A 19,200-nucleotide genomic window follows, 5' to 3' on the forward strand; every position below is an offset into this window, starting at 1 on the left:
TTATTATTATTATTATTATTATTAAAACAATAAAATTATATATATATATATATATATATATTATTAAGTAATTAAATATTTTAAATTAAAAATAAATTAACATTCAATCATATAATGATATATAAAATATATATATTTATGTATCAAAAAATAAATACATATAACATTACTCATATTGATAATTTATAAGAACAGTGTTATAGATACTCACTTTTGATATATAATTATGTGAAGTCAACAAGCCTTCAACAATGTTAAACGTTTTAGATATTACTAATAATAATATCTTTTTTTTAACAATATTATATGCATGTATTGTTATTGTATAATTAAATACATAAATTATATGTTATTCTATGATTTAACATTATTTTATTTTTAATTTAAATTTATCTAATTAAAAAATTACATAATTTATATGTTTAATTACATATTTAAATATGTGTGTACATAATTTTATTATTTTTTTAACATGTTAAAGAATGAGACAAAGAAATAATTCGAAACTCATAAATTTTGGGAGAGGTAAAGAGAAATTCAAGACTCGATGGGTGTTTGATTTGAGAAATATTTTATTATCAAAATTAAAAAATTATTTTGAAGTTTTGAAAAATATTAATATATTATTTTACTTAAATATCATTAGATATAATTATTCTAAAATATTTTTTAGTTATTTATTATATTAATTAAAAATAAGATTATTTAATATTAAAAATTAATAAATAAGTATATAATTATAATAAAATAAAAATTATTTTAATAATTTTTTAATAGTTATGATAAGGGTGATAAATATTTTATCTTTTATATTATAATAAAAAATTATCAAAATTTTTATTACTTACTAATTAAATAAAATAACAAAAATAATAAAAAAAAATATTATTTTTAATCCCCTCTCCAAAATGCTGCTTTAAGGAAAGGTACAAGGATATGTAAAGTTTATCCTGCCTTTTGAGATCTTAAATATTTTTTCAGTAAAGTTTCATTTTTAAAGTTCTTTTTTATGTTTTGTTGGTCAAGTAAAAGAGTTAAGACTAAAGTTTGGTCATTTGTTGACTGTTGATTGATATGTATAGTTTCTAGTATTTATTAATTTTGCCAGGTGATTGGAACTGTAATAAATGATGGATGTATGGTGGTCTCAGCCCCAGAAACAGCGCAGAGACAACCGCAAAACTCATCAATCAAATTGAAGTTGAGATCGCAAACTGTGATTGTTGTGGCCTAAAATATGTTGACAATTGAGGTATCTTAGAATCTGAGAGAATTTTAAGTGAAGTAGCCCTATTTGCCAATGGTCATTTGGCAAAAAAAATAAAGTATTAAAGATAATTAAAAAGTTAAACCGAGGGAGCGAATTTCTAGAGAAATGTGATGTGAGTCAGAGAGAGAGAGAGGGTGGGGGGGTGTCTCGTGGGCTACATTGGAAGAAAGCAGTCATCTGATCTCATCTCTTGTCTTTGTCTTGTATCTAAAACTTTATCATCACCGCCAGTGTTTCGTGGGTCCTAAATAACCAAATTCAGCCACTCATCTCTCACGGACGGCAATCATCCCTTTCTCTTTTCACATCACCATCCTTTTTACAATCATACCTTCATCATTTTTACCTCTTCAATGCCCTCCCTCGCTGTAAAGTTTTCTCACTTTTTCTTCCTTTTTTTCCAAATCACCCTTGTCCACCTCTCCCTCTCTCTCTCTTTCTTCTCATCTGCATGCAACATACTGTAATATTTACTCTTTGGTATATTCACTGTAGCTACATTCATCAAATTTTTACTTTGAAAACTGTTTCTATCATGTGCACATAATGTTCTAACTCTAGTATAAACTGTGATTAATTATATATTTAAATTTATATACATGATATATAAGATGGTGGTCCAGTTGAGTCTATGGCTGACTGACTTTGAGAGAAGCCGTGTAAGATGAGAAGAGAGAGAAAGAGAGAGAAAGAGAGAGAATATTCTCTCTAGTTTGCTTTCTTTTTGGTGTTTTCTTCAGAGTTCCAAGCAAGTTTTTTTTTTTTCTTTTTTCCAAGAAGAGTCTAATTTCTTGACTTGGAACAAAGTTTTTTAGTTTAATTTTCTTTAATTTAAAGGGCTAAAGAAAAATTTTTAACAAATATTCTGAGAAAAATCTCGGGGTTAAATTTTGCCAAGAAGCTTCTGTTTTTTTATTTGTTTTGGTGGGTTCTGGTTTCAGCTTCTCACTTTGTTTCTTCTAGTTTACTTAGTTTGGAACAAACCCAGAAGTTACTTTGTGTTCACTTTCAAAATGATTTCTCAAGATGGTCTTTCTGTTCCGTCTACAATTAAAGCTTCTGTTCAAGAGCCCAACTCAAACCCTAACCCTAATACAAATCAGTTGAAGAAGAAGAGAAATTTACCGGGTAATCCAGGCAAGTATATATATCTTCAAATTCTTAATGCTTCTTCTTCTGCATGCTTGTTTATTTCTTTATTTTGTTAATTTTCAACTTTTTTTTTGGGTTCTTTTGTTTCAAGCAGATCCAGATGCAGAAGTTGTGGCTTTATCTCCAAAGTCTCTTATGGCTACAAATCGATTCCTCTGTGAAATTTGCAACAAGGGTTTTCAAAGAGACCAGAACTTGCAGCTTCATCGAAGAGGACACAATCTTCCGTGGAAGCTAAAGCAAAAATCAAACAAGGAAGTCAAAAAGAAGGTTTATATTTGCCCAGAAAAGACCTGCGTACACCATGACCCATTAAGAGCCCTAGGCGACCTTACTGGAATAAAGAAACACTATAGTAGAAAACATGGAGAAAAGAAGTGGAAGTGCGAGAAATGTTCAAAGAAGTATGCAGTTCAGTCAGATTGGAAAGCTCATAGCAAGATCTGCGGCACAAGAGAGTACAGATGCGACTGCGGCACTCTCTTTTCCCGGTAAAATAATCAATTTCATATATATAAATATATATATGTTTTTGAAGCGTCTTTATTGCTTTGAATATATTCTTCACTTTATATGATTAGTTTGTTGAGGAATTAAATGCTCCTTACGTAGAGAAGCTTTCATGGTCTTTCTGTGAACTTAATACCGTCTGACGAAGTTGAAAAGTTTGTTCTTCTTTTTCGTTTATTATCAAACAGGAAGGACAGCTTTGTCACCCACAGAGCTTTTTGTGATGCTTTGGCTGAAGAAAGTGCGAGGTTTACTCCCATTTCTTCAACCAATCCAAATTTCAGAAATGACTTCGGAACAAGCAATAATCCTCATCAAGTTCCCCAATTTTCATCAGTTCTTAGGCCACAGTCTGCCGGACCGGAGCTCGTCGGCAATCTTAGTGTAGATGGCCAAAAGCCGAGGTTACCACTATGGCTAGACCAAACCAATTCTCAGCTCAACCCAACTGGGAATATCGCTAGTAATTCTAATAATGCTCTTTTGACACCAAACTCCTCAAGCTTGCCTGAGTTAGCAGAAATGGTACCGATGAGTATGTACCCTTTGTCGCAAATGCAGTGGTTCAACAAGTACCCAGAAGCATCTTTTGCAGGAGCCAATCTCTCTATATCATCAGCATTACCGCGGGGACCCAAAGAGGAGGAGGAGAATAAGAGCTCATTTAACTTGTCTGAGACCGTTTCGTCTTTGTATTCGAATAACCAGAGTTACCAACAAGGCCCGGCTTACATGTCAGCCACGGCGCTCTTACAAAAAGCGGCACAAATGGGATCCACGAGAAGCAACCTGGCAATGAATAGCACTACCGGGTTTGGGTTAATGAGTTCTCTATCTTCCTATAACCAGGACAAAAATAATGAGGTCCACAAGTTTTTCAAGCAGCCAAATCAAGCTGATCAGAACTTGAACGAGTTAATGAATTCTTTGTCGTCTTCGACGCCAGGTTCCACCATTGGTGTTGCTGGAGGGTCTTCTGGAGATCTAAACTCAAGGACCTTAATGACTAACAACAAGAAAATAGATCATCTATTAATGCCAACAAATGGAAAGGCAATTGGGAATCTCAGTGGAAGTAATTCAATCGAAGCTGAAAGAAGTTTAACAAGAGATTTTCTCGGCGTAGGAGGTCATGAAGGTGCCAGCAGGCCATTCTCCCAACAAGAGCTCGCAAAGTTCATGGATTTGAGCGGGTACAGTGCACATCAGTGAAGCAAAGAGAATTCCAAATACAAAAAGGTTAATTAGTTAGCAGTAGCACATACACTAAAATGAAGTTGTAAGAGAAGTAGAAAGAAACTTAATTAGGATAATGATGAAAGCCTTTTTGTAAGGAGTTGGAGTTGCACTCAGTGGGGAGCAAGCAGGCGAGTCAACTCAGTGGGAAACAGAGGGAAAGGAGCGGTGTTGTGAGTCGTGAAGAAGAACCAAAGGGGGCCAGTGCATGGTGGAAGAGCGCAGAAAGAGACATGGCAATCAGAGAGGAGTGGGGCCACCTAGCCATGCATGCAGTTGTAATTTCTATTTTATTTTATTTTAATTTACTTTAAATTCAACGTTGATAGAACATGTAGCTTGTGTTGAGTTGTGTTTACACATGGTCGATCGTGACCACTTGTTCTCGACTCTCTCTCTCTCTCTTAGTAATTCCTTTCAAATTAAACTGATTTATTGGAATCAAATTAATCAAGTCCAAGCATAAAAATTTATATAATTTTATATAATATTAAATAAATAATTTAATTTAAAAATATTATTTTATATAATTTTAATCTCTTAAAGTCTTATATTTTAAATCTTTCATTTATCACTGAAATTACTGTTACAATATGTGACTCACGACTGTGAATGATTGAGTGAGCGTGGCCAATTAAGTTTCAAATAAAAGGGCGCAGCATGTAGGACCTCTTCGCCACAGACACAACGTGTATTTCTTCGTAAAATCAGTACACCATGCAGTGGGTTTCGTTTCTCTTCCCTACCTTCTTAATTTCAGTAGAAAATCACTCCCCTTTTTTTTTTTTTTTGGGTTGTAATTATATTAACCTTTCTAAATTATTAATATTCTAATCATTAGGGTTAGAAATTCGAAGTAATTATTTTTCATTAGGGGATTAATAGTAGGGACGCTTCATTTAATATTACATTAACTATTGCTATAATTATATTATTTCTCTTGATTTAATCTTACTTGATTTCTCTTTTTGTCAAGTACTTGATTCATTATTTGTTCTATTCAAGAGTCCTACATCTACATTTAGATAATTGGAGAGAGGCTTTGAAATTTATAATGATTGTTACTCAAATGAACAAAAGAAGCTACTCTTTTGGATTAGACATGAGGACTTTAAAAAAAAAAAAAATTAATATTTGGACATGGAGTCAAAGTTCAAATGTTGCAATTTGATGAACTTTCTTATACGCTAGGGTGTTGCTGCTGTTCACAAGCTATGTATGGTCATAATCATCCAAAATAATAATAATAATAAATAAAAGATTTATATGTTAGTTATATTAACCCTCCATTAATTGAACTTTTACATTTTACACCCTATATAACTATTTTAAACCCAAGAGAACCGGTGTTTGTTGTCCATCTTGTTCATCTTTGATGTGGGAGATTGTTGTGTCCCAAAGTTTCACATTTGGATAATTAAGGTAGATCTTGGGTTGTAATATGAGAAAGAATTGTTACTCTGCATAAAAGATTAGTATTTGGGGTTGGATAATTATTATATCATCATGCTTTCTGAGATGACTAAATAGACCAAAAGTATTTTCAAGATAAGAGAAGTATGTTTCATGTTATCAAAGTGTCGGAAGGTGTACTCCCTATAACAAAGTCAAGCTGCATTAAATTTAAGATAAAGATGGGGATTAAATTTTAAGATGTAAAATTAAGTTTTTTTACTTATCGGATGAATTTTCACTCACTTTCCTATTTTCAATATTTTGTATGTAATAGGTGATGATAGCAATTACAATGCAAGAACAGCAAATATGAAGTCGATGTGAGGGCATTTTAGTCATTATAGTCTTTTTGTGATTTTGATGTGCTTAAACTACTTTATTATTCATATTTTATGTTATCTTACACACATTGGTTGTTGGATGATATGATGTTTTATTTGGACTCGTTTGTATGTTGTTGAGTTTTTTTATAGTGATGGACATTTTTGTAAACAAATCAAAGTTTTGTTTGGATACAAGTTTTAAACGCTTCTCTCCGGGATACATTACTTTTGGAGGGAAGAGGTGTTATAGAAGCTAAATCCAACAACCAAGTGAAAGAGATTAGTGAATACGGGCACATGGTTATTTGTTAGAGCAATATTATATATATATATTATACCCATTTTGAATATACAAATAAATATATATTTATATGTGTCTTTATGTGATTGGATATTACTTTATTTATAATTTAAAATTACCTAATTATACGATGATACATATTAAATATGTATTTATTTATGTATTTAAAATAAATACATATAATTTTATAAATGTATTATATTTTCTTACTTTCTTGTATATTGGCTCTCTCGGTGTGAATTGTACGTGGGACAAGTTAGAAGAGTCAATGGTGAGAGAGAGAATTGTGGTGTTATGATATGAGAGCTTGATTTGTAAGCAAAATTATTGGAAAAAGTTTTAAGCATTTTCTTTGTAGTGGATTATCTTTGCTCATCCTAACAGTAGACATAAATAGTTACTTCTTGTAGAACCACAATAATTCTTGTGTTCTTGTTTTTGGCTTGTAATCTGCTCATTTTTTTTTTTTTTTTTTTTTACACTTTCACCACTCTTCAATTTCATTTATATTATCATTAACAAATAAACTAAATAATATGTAAACCCTAGATCTCATCTTCGAGTATATCAAGTCTTTATAGGTCAATTCGTTTTCACACTAGAATATGCCAATATGCAGGAACTCTTTATCTTACTGTCCATATCTATATTCATTTTAGCTATACTTTTTTATAACATTGCTTGCTACCAGAAATATAATGGAACAAAGGCCAAAAGACTTATTCTCACCTGAGGTTTAATTCATTTTCAAATTTTTATTCATTAAATTTTAAAAATTAAAATACGCACCTATTAGTTGTTAAAATTAGTAAAATTAATTAGTTTTAAAAATATTAAAAAAATAAAATTTTATCTCTTTTAACTCTTTCAATCAAGTTTTAAAAAGTGTTATCCCCCCCCCCCCCCCCCCAATTTTTCATTCTCTAACCATTTTTTTTGGCATCTTCTCTTATGGCTACTTTCTCTTGATGTTTCCTCTTCTTTTAGTGATTTCTCTTTCCTTGTTAATCTCTCATTCTCTAGCAACCTTCTAAGACGAAGATTAGATAGATGCACAAAGATCTAGCGTGCTATCACAGAAACCCTTTGACTGTAAAGATTTTCGTGAGATTTTATGTAGTTGTATGACATATATTTCCAATATTGTGTGCTACCACAAAGATCTAGCGTGTTGAGCTTTCATTTTCATTGCCACCTATTTCAAAAATTAAATTAAACCAAGTACTAATTGAATATGAACCCTTTATTTATCTTCCCAACGTTGAAAGTTTTGGGACTTAGAATTCTTTCGACTTCATTATGCTATAGTTTGCGGTTCTTACAAGTAATCAATCGTTTTCCTAATTAATAATACAATAATTTGGGCCAAAAGGAAATAAATTTCAACATAATCAAAATAAAGTGTTCTAGCCGGTTAGCTTTAATATATAAGACATAATTAATTTAGATAATAATGATAAATAAGAAAAGGAAAAGAGACGGGAGACTAGAAATTTGGAATTTGTTGTGCTTTATTAGTCTTGTTTAGCTCGAATTTGATGTGGACAATTTACTTACATATAAAAACTAAAGAATTTTTTACATGTCAAATGTTCCCTTCACAATTTTTTTTTTTCAAAAAAAAAAAAGTCATCTTTTCAAATAAAGTAAAAGCTGTGTTTGGGAATGTATTGAAAAGCAATAACTATATTTATTTCAAAATAAAATTCCCCCCAAATTATATCTTTGAACGAAAATCTCCCTTTTTTGTTAGATCCATTCGAAAAATGTTTTTACCCTTTGTAAATTACATTTATTATCTCAGATTGGGTTTAAAAACACTTTCTTACCTTTGATGATATCTATCATACTTTTTTATCGAATAATGATTTATATCATCAATGATGAAGAAAACCCATTTCCTTTTAAACTTTATTGAATTACAATATATGATCAATTATCAATTTCTTAATATAAATGAAAAAAAAAGTCAAAAGGGTACAAGATAATTATGCATAAAGTTATATAAAAAATAAAATTAAACATTTAATTTGATACTTGAAATCTCTCTTTTTTATCACTCAATTTATCTTTTGAACTTGGATAAAAGTGCGAGATTAGAAATGAGTTGAATGATTGGAGTTGAATTGAAATTAAGATTGCAACAAGGGATTTAGTGAAAACTTTATAAAGTTAGAACTTTTTGATAGATTCATAATGTAGAGGAGGTGGGAAAGGCCAACAATTAATTAAGATTAAGATTAAAGTTTGTTCCAACTTTCAACACCACCATCATTTGAAGTGAAACTCTATATGCAACAACCACACAATACACATAATTAACATGGATGTGAAGCCAAATCTGGTTACTTTTGAAAAAGACCCTTTATCAAATACTCATTAACTACATCTTATCTTAAGATCAAATCAATTATTAAAACCACATGTTCATATCTTTCAAATTCCAATTAATTATTGACATGTACAGCCCTTTTAGATGAACTTTTCATCTTCAAATCTTTACAATATTTAGAATTCTATAATAATACCCTTTTTTCTCTAGACTTTCTATTACATTTTGCTCTTTTTAAACCACTACTAGCAATGGAATAGCAAATAAATGACAAAAGTCTATTGCCATATAAACATTTATGGAACAAAAACAAAATACAAAAGTACACAATTCAAGAATCACAAAGAAGTTGAAAAAGAGAACAAAAAAATAGGAGGAAACCTCAAAATTCAATCTTAATAATACATGACAAACAAGCAATATCATACAAAATGAGATTGAAAACAGGAACAAGAAAAAAAATAACAATCACCATCTCAATTGATTTTTGATAGCATTGTTCAATTGGAAAAATCACAGCTTGATTACCGTATTTTCTTTCACTGTCATAGAGAAAACATTGTTGCTGCAACCATAGCAACCCCCCAAAATACCACATTTTGCAGGGTTACCTTGGGCCTTAAGGCAGCAGAGGTAGCCAATGTAGTATCATCAGGAGTTTCATCAGCCTTCTTCTTTTTAGACTTCGCGGGGGCAGGTGCTGGTGCCGGAGGCTTTGTTCCAAAAAGATCCCAAGGAAGAAGCACTTGGTCCACTTGATAAACGGCAAGCTGGCCATCCGTATACACGGTGCCAGAAACACTGGTGTTGGTAATGCCTGTGGTAAGATTTACTGAATTGCCATAAGAGGTGATGTTGAGTGGATATTTGTATCTGCTGCTATCTCCGGCGTTTGTTCTGATTGGATTGCTCACGGTTTGGAACTGGGATAGAGGAATGTATGTGGGGATTACATGAAATTGAACCAATGCCACCTTTTGTTGATCGTTTAGGGAGTTGAGAGTGCCAGTGCTGAGGCTGGCGAAGGCGTTGTCACTGGGTGCAAAGAGGGTCATGCCATTGTTTGTGTCATTGAGTTGGTGATCGATTTGATCAGCAACTGCAGTAGCCTTCATGAGCCGAATAAGAAGCGAAAATTGGCCAGCTTTTTCAAGGATTTTAGTAACGTTTGTTGGGGCAGGTGGCCCTGGAGCTGCAGCTGGCTGGGCTAGCGTTTTTGTGGAATGTAGAAGAAAGAGAAGAAGTAGTGGTAAATAGAATAGCTGTTCTTTCATGACCATCTTTGTTGTATTTGACGTTTAATGGAAGAAAGAATGGAGTCTGAACAAGCGTTCGATGAATACTGAGAACAGAGAAGGGGGGTTTTATCATGGATGGAAGACAATTAAGTTAGGTAAAATGTACCGTTTTAGTTAAAACTCTTAGCTGTTGGCAACTTTAATTGTCTAGATTGGTGAAGGGAATCAATGGAGAGAGAGATTTGACACTGTTGCAGCGACTGGATTGCTTGAAAAGGCAGGAAAACAGAAGATTTCAAGTAGTTGTGTGGGCAAATAAAGATGAACATGATAGCTTTTACTTTACCTTGTATAAATCTTCCTGGTAAAACAAAGCGTTGCTTGCTTGCTTGCCATAACCTTAAGAAAGAAGTTTCTTTTGTTGTACCTCAATACTGGCAGGATCAGTAGTATTTCATGAAGATGGGGACAGTGGCCCAACTTCATGAATACAATTGTCTATCTTCACGAAATATATTTTCTGCCATTGTCAACGGTTCTGACTCATCTGGGTCCCTAACTATTTGATTGCAGATGGTCCACATAATTAGCCTGGAAGTTGAAATGTTTAGTCTTGAATTGTTTCAATAACTCATTATGATTTCTGATTAAACAAAGTCCACATTCAGTTTTGTACTAAGTTCGATAATAGAGTAAATGTACCACCCATAGAAATTGCTTCAACAATCTACATGGTATAAAACAGGCATATGAAAGTAAATTTGTCCAGATTTTGGTTTCAAAACTTAATGGATGAATCAATATTTTGCTTTCAGTTTGAGCAATCACAGCTACTGACAAGCGTCTGCATTTGTTTAGGTTTGGATATAGCTCTACGAAATTAAAATAGTCTGTAGACATGCACTCTAGCCTGTTACACTCTAAAGTGATTGTCGACCAACAGTCAGTACTTCTTCGTTTTTCCTTCTGCAGTTTTGATGATATCTTGGTTCTTCTAAATCTATGGCATTACCTAGGCTCGGAGATATAACACAGAGGAGGTAAAATTGACTAAAAGTAAAAATATAAGGGGTCAATTAAGAAATGATAAAAATTTAAAAAAGGTTATTGTGAAATTCTAAAAATTATTTTGATACTTTGAATATATTAAACTAATCATTTTTCAAGATTAAAGAAATTTTAAAATACTTATTTTTCATTAAAAGAAAGTAATTCAAAATTTTCAAACCTAAAGAGATCAGATGACCCTCATTAACCTTGGGTCCACCCGCCCCTGATTACTCATCAGAGATTTTAATTTTGTTTTTATTCTATATATACATTCACATGTGGAGGTGTCCATTCTGCTTGAGCTATCTTTGATTATCAAATTGGTAATCAAATAATGGGAAGAGCAAGTGGTGATTGCTTTTGAAGATTTGGTTAGTTTGTGAGTAAACTCACCAAAGCTGTGCTCTTTGTGTGTGCGTTGCTTATACGTCAAGATGTTATGGGTGGAACCATAATTTTAACTTTTGATAATAAACAATCAATCATTTAAAACTATTACAACGACAAGGATTAGTGTCCCGTAATACTTGATTAAGAAAATGTAACATAAAAGACTTTGATGTCTGTGTGCAATATTTCTGCTTGAGGTGATTTTTAAATTATCTTCCTATGAGTGGCAAAAACGAAATAGAGCCCAAATCCATGATGGCCCTCTTCCATTTATGACTTGTATTCAGTCTTTTTAAGGGAAATAATAGATTATATTCAACTTCCATCTTTGTCTCAAAACTAATTAAAGTGATGACAAATTTTTTAATTTTATTTATACAAAAAAATAATAATAAAAATGGAAAAATCATGATAAAAGTTTCTTCTAAATTAAAAAAAAAAAAATGCAATTCTAAGTCGGTCCTTTTTACCAGTGTTCACTTTAGACTAAGAAAACCTGAAATCTTACAATGTGGGTTCACCAAGCTGGATCCTTTTCCTTGATCATCCCAGCAGCTGACCAAGGTTAAAACTACAAGGGAAATTTAAGTTACATAACTATTCCCCATTGACCCAGGTGCTAAGCACGTAAGGACCAAGGGAACAGTCAAGTTTCCTCAATGAAATGGGAAGTATCAAACTGAAAATGACAGTGATACAAACATAACAGAAATCTCCAAGCAGATATTCCACAACCGTTTTTGCTAATATGCATAAGGCAATATTCTCCATGGAACAAGTCTACAGTATTCTGTCCATATTTCTTTATACTTCTCTGCACAGCGAACTTCATCTCTTCGCTCTCTCCATATTAGCAGAATAAGAAGATAAATAGGATAGAAATATGGAACTATTGAACTGCAAAGGGAATAAATCTCAGAGTGGAAGTTGCACACAAGTTAAATGTATAATACTGTCTACTAAGAAAAATTTTGAATTTTACCTTATCCCACAAGGTAAACTGAAGGACAATGCCAGCAATAAGTCCCCAAGGTAATTACAGTGCCTTGCCATTCCCCTTCAAAAAATTATCACGGTACATAAGATGCAGCATATAATTTTATTTTTTTTTTGGTTTATTTGATAGAAAGTTCATGCCCAGTATCATGATCCATTACCAAGAGGAACCCAACCCACTTCAAAATAAAAGCCAATAAGGGTTAAGCACAGTTAATACATCCGCAAACACCCCATGAATTTGATCTGGAAGAGAAAACTAAGCTCTAAAAATGACAAACACAATATGAAGAGACATGCCACTGACGAAAACAAACAGTTTCCTGACGTAGATCAGAGGAAAAATGTCTGTTCTGGAATTTCCTGATACGAATCCCTAACAAGACGGTGGAAATATGAGGAATTCTATATTGTTCAGTTGAATCATTAGTACTGACACCAGATGCAACTGGCAAGCAGGAGCTCCCAGCAGAAAAGTCACAGCATTGAGCTGTCAATGTCAGGCAAATGATAAAACTGTAAAAAGTAGAATAAGAAATGCAGAAAAAGGACAAAATTGCATGTTCAATCAAAGAGAGAACAGAATTTAACCGGTTAGAAATTATGATAAAATTCTTGGTTCACATCTAAGTCCTCCAGAAAGATGCTCTAACCACACCATTACAGAGCCCGAAAAAATTAGCTTGTTCACTCAGATTATGAAACTTTCATTGAAAAATCATTTATCAACAAACTAGCATGAAATGAAGTACTCTAACTGCATTAACTGTTCATATACATTCCAATTTTTTTTCCTATTTCCGATTTTGTTTAGACCTCAATTAAAAAATTACTTTAGCATTGATACTATTGACAAGGGAAAAAGATGAAATTAAAAAGAATGTACTGGAAATCTCACCAATAACCAGAAGCAAGCAACTTGCCCCCAACAACCTTCGGAGGCTTACCCCAAATACGTGCCTTGGGATTTTTTTTAAAGATGTGTTTTTGCTTGTTAGCTCCTCTGAATACCACATATCTGCCCAGTTTCAATTTTAAAAGCCAAATCTTAGAAACAAGTTAAGTCAGGTTGAAGCAACAAAATACCAACAATATATCATTGATATTTACCCAATCAAAAACACTAAACAGTTTGCTATAACAGCAGCAGTTGTAAGCTCCACCTTGTTATGCAAAAGCCACCAACCCTGCAACAAAGAAACAATACAATCAAATAACTCAAACCAATTAATATAATATGGAATAAACCAGAGTCATACATGGAATCATGGACAATTAATATTAGTACAAAACAATTCATGTTTCTTTGAGCTTCTGATTGAACATAATATTATTTATAACCGCACAAAGAGGCTCAAAAACTCTGACCAGGCTTGAATGCAAGGTTTAAGGTAACCATGAATATGAATTGAGTTCTTGCGGAGATATCAGGATTGAGAAGGCTCTTCAATCACTCTGTTCAAGCACAATTTCTCCTGAACTCAAACAGCAAGAGAAATGAGGGATTGGATTGACCTAAAAGTTGATGCTAACACACAAATTGGACCTAGGCTACTCAAAATACTTTGGAAGGTATGAAATTGAATCACTCCAGTCCTAAATTAAGGAATATGAACTAAAGGTCCACCTATATGCTATCTGTTGGAGTTAGTACTCTAGAGCTACTTTTTGGCTTTAGGAGCCTCCATACTGTAGTAAGGAAGAGTTTGAAGAGTGTATCCATTGTCTTCACATAACTTCCTTTCAGTGGTTTCGCAATATGGCTTGTCCAAATAAAAGTGGTTGTGATCAATCATGCATACGAATAGCCTACAAAATAATCTACATCTTGAGGCACAAACAATTGTAACAGTTATTTCAAGTACAAGTCTCTCCACGGTTCCATGATTTCATCCAAGCCTTGCACTTGTATACAACTACCGTTGGAAAATTTTTGAGTAAATGGCTGAGACCAATAACCGTATCTGGCTTTACCTATGTGGTTTCTAAGACGAATATGGTTTTCAAAGGGAACATAAAATCTAGAAAGATGAAAAGGAACAAAATCTGCAGATGTCATCCCTGAGTCAAAAAGTTTCAATTATTTTTTCTCTCAGATGTGTGCAGAGGGAGAATGAATAGAGTAATCTCAGATGTAGTACAAAATCAGATCCTTCCCAAAATTTTCAAACAACAGTTATACAATTTGTGTTGATATTTTTTCCACTGCAAGAAATTTAATTGCTATGTAACACAAAGACTTTCAGTAGACAAATTATGACTTCAAAGATAGTAATGACAAAGGGACTCAAGAAAATTTATGCCCAATTTGAGAGTTGATCTTTGTTTAGAGAAACAAAGGAGACAATTTAATATTTTTGTAAATTTTACAATGCCCTTTAGTTTATAATCAAAAGATTGATCAAGCATACAAAGAAATATGCAGTGAATATACATACAAGAAAGCTTTAAGAACTATATATATATATATATATATATTTTAAAGAGACAGATGGAAGAGAAAAAGAAAGACAATCCTTGTCTAGTTAACAGTTATATGCCTGGACGCCAAAAGTGAAAGGAATCTAGACTAGATCAGACTGAACATATCAAGAATTAAATCTTTTGAAAAATAGAAAAGTGAAAATGAAAGATGATGCTTTCATGCTTTAGTTAATAGTTACATACCTGGATGCTAAAAGTGAAAGGAATCCATACTAGATCCCCAAATACCAACATGAAGCCTAATCTCTCAGCTATTATGTCCCACCTGTAAAAGCAAACATATACAAACAGATCAGATATATAACTTAAATCATAAAAAATGACCCAGCCTAATGACTTTAAAGTAATTCATAGACCTTAAGGTACCAAAATAGTTAAACTTTGCTTGTTGGATCTAGAACATGGATTTTATCCAAAATAAAGGAAAAAGATATCGCATTACTTGATCTACACTATATATAAATATATCTTTTAGTTTATTTTCTTTTCTATTTCTTTCTTCTTTATTTACCCTTTTCTACTCCCTTATGAATCATCTGTTGTGGCATATAAAACCAGTAAATATTTGACTGTAAGGGCAGTAATTAAATGTGGTAAAGCCTGCCAATTCCAAAAAATATACAGCAACAGAAATCAAAATAAAGAACTGTGATTACCACCTCCGATATATTGTTAAGCACATGAATAGTATACTATAATCAGATGAAAGAGGAGGAGCTTTCTCAGATGAATATTGTAGCCAACTATGTTAATTTTGAAACTACTTTTATTATCACACCAAAGTAATATACTTACGTGGAGGTCATGTACTCCTCATGAACAAAGTAGTCTAGGATGTACCACTGGAACAAAATATAGAAAGAAAGGATACTTAGAAACTACTCATGAGATGTAAATATGGAAAAAGGAATGTGCGTTAATTAGCATCAGCAAATTACCCCACAGAATAGCTGGTACAGGATCATCGAATGAGATAAGGTGCCATTTTGAAAACTTTTTGCCAGGACTGATAAATTGATAAGTAGCCATCCCATCATTCCAGCTCTAACAAAGAAAAATCTACAAAGGATATACCATCATCATTAGAAATGAACAGCACGTCAAAATATATTTTGCATCTCAATCAATAAACGAGATTTAGAATGTTACAGTAACCATCAGTCATAGGAATATTAGAAACTTATAACCATCCTTGTCATGGTTAGATAATACAATAATTCTCATCTATACATTCAAGCAAAGGCCAAATTATCAATCTGTCCACTGCAATAAATATTCGCCACCCTGTTTAAATTTGAGAATTATAGTTCAGCCTCCCTAAAAGAAATTATAATCATATAGGTTCTCAAATACAAGGTTATTAAATAAACTTCTCAAAGACAGGTCAACAAAAAACTCTTTCTCAGAAAATTGAAGAGGAAATACATACTTGAGATCAATGCCCATAAACTGAGGATTCAGTTGTATTCCAAACCACCTAAAGAATTACATACAAGGGAAAAATATCAGGAATTTAAATAAAGACTTAAAAAAGACCAAACAAACATAAAAAAAAGTATTTGACAAGGACACTAACTTTTCCTTTATCAGTTATGCGATTGATAATTCAGTTGGAAAGGAAAAAGTTTCTTTGGATATGACTAAATTAAAAGGGCAGTTGTCTCTAAAACCAGATAGGATATATGATGCAGAGAAACATTTATATGCTTTAGAACATATATCTATCATTTATCCAATACCAGTCATGCAAAAGGTTTCCTGTGACATGAGGCTTCAGGGAAGAACCCTGATTGCCTGACCTGCACCCAGCAACAAACAGTATGCATGTCACCTGGCATAAAATAGAAAAGACAAATGCAACAACTGATTAGTAAAGGAAAAGAAAAAAAAAACTGTGATTTAATTACAAAATCAAATTAGGAAGAATGAATACTGGTAGGCGCCATAACATTAGCTCAACTACAAGACTTACAGTCATGCCATTAGAAACTATATTAGGAACAAAATATTGAGTTGAACTAGACTATGAATTGAGAACTTTTATGCATATACATGAGTGTGTGTGTGTGTTTGTGTGTGTGTGTGAATCTTAAATGTTGAAAAGGAAAATGAGTACTGAAATCAGGGGAAGAACAAAAATATAAAGCATAATACATAACTCTAATAAGTTCAAAAAGAATACTGGTCCCTCTTTGTAATCAAATAATCAACAATATTGTAAACAACAATGAAGGTGAATGTCTTGCCGAGTTGAAATATAGAGAAGACAGTAAACAAAAGAAATGAAATTTTGATTGTTCTGAGATCATTTTTTTCCCACAAGTCTCCTTAAAGATCATTGAGACACTCAACATATTAAGTACCAGCAAAACTTTCTCAATCAACTCATTTTAGCAAAGCTCAAATTCATCTTCATGATAAAAATCAAGTTTTCAACATTTAGAATGTACATGATTGAGGTTGTGGCTTACAGAGACACCTCAAATTATAATTAAATGATTTGAGACGGAATGCAAATTCAACCTTCAACAAAGAAGATATAAGTTATGATGAGATAACTTGAAGAAAGATGCTAACACATAAGAACTTGCATGCAATCAAGAAATATGTTCATCAATGTAAATGCACAAGTATATTGTATTCAACAACTACAAAACAGACAACCACACACCAAACTTTCCGGGCACCAAAGAAGAAACTACATCACTTACAAGTAAGCAAAATATTAAAGTTGTTGATAGCAGCTCAAGTCCTCTATCTGATATCACCTACAAGATCATAATAAATTTGAGCATATGTCTGCATATAATCAACGGAAGTAAAAAATTAAAAGTTGCAATTGTTGCCTATTCAACTTCCTAGAATGCATTTCAAGTTCACATTAATGTCTAATAACACAATAAACCTAATTTAATGAGAAGAAAGACAAAAATACGTACCATCAAAAATCAAAAGTCAAATAACCCATTTCATATATACTTGCAAATTTGAACCTATAATCTTAAGTTTATCACTTTGACAATTTTACCATTTCACCCAACAATGCCTACTCAGAGTTTCAAAAATACTTATGAGACAGCATATACATATTTCATCTCAGATACACAACCTAAATGTTTATTCAACATCATACTACCATATTTACAAATTACAGCATTTTAAAACCTACAAAGCCAAAAGTAATTTTAGGAATCAAAGACGACCATATAATTAAAAGTCAGTAAATATGCACGGATTAGCGAGTACTTACAGTAGGTGATATGAAATCCATCTGGGCACCAATTCCAAGTAGCGCAACCAACAATACAAGCAACAATAAACCTATTACAGAACAGTTAACCCATTTGAATCATTAAAAAAAATACTAAATATAACGCATCATAAATTGTAAAAAACTTGAGCAAATGAGAAAGCAGACTACTAATTAAAACAAACCATTGCATCGATAATGAAGTCGAGTGCCGTCTTGTAAAACAACCCCCTTAACAACTTTACCAGGTAAAATAGATCCAGCAATTGCCAAGTACACAAAATATGCCACTAAAACAGCAACCTGTGTACGATGCACAAATGGTTTCTTGACATAAGTCTCGATTTACCGAATGATAAACTTGTTTTTAAAAGTCTAAGTACTTACAGAGTTTACTGAAGGAAAAATAGCGTGTAAACCATTAGCCAAATCCATCTTTAGCAGATGTAGACGCAATGATAATGATACTTTGGTCTCTACTGAAACTGCGAAATTTGCAGTGGCTGGTGAATTCCTTTCTGTTTCAAAGTAGATGATAATGGACTAAATACGAAGCACGATCCCCTCTAAAACCACAACGCAGAATATAAAGAAATCAAAACAAATATATTGGTGGGTTTTGTTTGGTAAGTTTGTTGGTGTCACCAAGGAAAGGAGAAACTTTTTCTTCAACTTCGGTCAAGGTCGTGTTTTTTCACAACTAGGATACAATAATTGCATACATTTTTTAGATGATCCATCGTTGTATGATCGAGTGATACTTAATTATTTGTGTGTACAAAAACGAACAACCCAACAAAATTTGTACAAAGACAGTAATACCCTCCAGGGAGGGCCAAGGGCCAAGGGCTTGATTATCAGATTATGATCTTGATTATATTGCCGTAATCCATAAAATTGCTAATTAAAAAAGGCCAAGACTTTATCCCACCCAACCAACTTTCAAAAACCCAACACTCACCTATAGTTTGAAAAACTAACACCTGCCCTCCAAAATAAAGATAAAATTAAGGATAAAATCGTTGTTTAATAATAATTTTAATATTTATATTATTTTACCTCTTTTAATTTGAAAAACTAATAATTTCACTCAAAATTAAGTTTTGAAAAATGACATTTTATCTTTTACCTAAGGTTTCCAATTTCATTGACGAATTTTTGACTAATGATGACCGATCTCTCTCTCTCTCTTGATGTCGTCTTTTCCTCTGAT

The 19,200-nt window shown here is 32.5% G+C and overlaps 3 protein-coding genes across 3 annotated transcripts; 1 reads left to right on the top strand and 2 right to left on the bottom strand.

The window, feature by feature from the left end:
- The first annotated feature begins 1,896 nt into the window (after positions 1-1,896).
- Positions 1,897-4,557, top strand: LOC123209315 (zinc finger protein BALDIBIS-like). The gene is made up of 3 exons (XM_044627293.1): positions 1,897-2,407; positions 2,517-2,913; positions 3,121-4,557. Exons 1-3 carry the CDS (start codon positions 2,284-2,286, stop codon positions 4,142-4,144), a joined length of 1,545 nt encoding a protein of 514 aa, XP_044483228.1. The 5' UTR covers positions 1,897-2,283; the 3' UTR covers positions 4,145-4,557.
- Positions 4,558-8,838: 4,281 nt separating this feature from the next.
- Positions 8,839-9,938, bottom strand: LOC123205674 (fasciclin-like arabinogalactan protein 12). Its single transcript, XM_044622695.1, has one exon. The coding sequence runs from the start codon at positions 9,857-9,859 to the stop codon at positions 9,125-9,127; it is 735 nt and encodes a 244-aa protein (XP_044478630.1). The 5' UTR covers positions 9,860-9,938; the 3' UTR covers positions 8,839-9,124.
- A 1,763-nt stretch (positions 9,939-11,701) lies between these two features.
- On the bottom strand, positions 11,702-18,730 carry LOC123209767 (delta(14)-sterol reductase). The gene is made up of 13 exons (XM_044627905.1): positions 18,375-18,730; positions 18,173-18,290; positions 17,988-18,058; positions 17,449-17,505; positions 16,477-16,568; positions 16,167-16,214; positions 15,676-15,796; positions 15,533-15,579; positions 14,921-15,002; positions 13,364-13,440; positions 13,152-13,271; positions 12,240-12,314; positions 11,702-12,154 (listed from the first exon to the last, which is right to left on the bottom strand). The coding sequence occupies exons 1-13, from the start codon at positions 18,420-18,422 to the stop codon at positions 12,001-12,003; spliced, it is 1,110 nt and encodes a 369-aa protein (XP_044483840.1). The 5' UTR covers positions 18,423-18,730; the 3' UTR covers positions 11,702-12,000.
- Positions 18,731-19,200: the final 470 nt, after the last annotated feature.

This window comes from Mangifera indica, chromosome 2 (assembly GCF_011075055.1).
Source record: "Mangifera indica cultivar Alphonso chromosome 2, CATAS_Mindica_2.1, whole genome shotgun sequence".
Taxonomy (NCBI): Eukaryota; Viridiplantae; Streptophyta; class Magnoliopsida; order Sapindales; family Anacardiaceae; genus Mangifera; species Mangifera indica.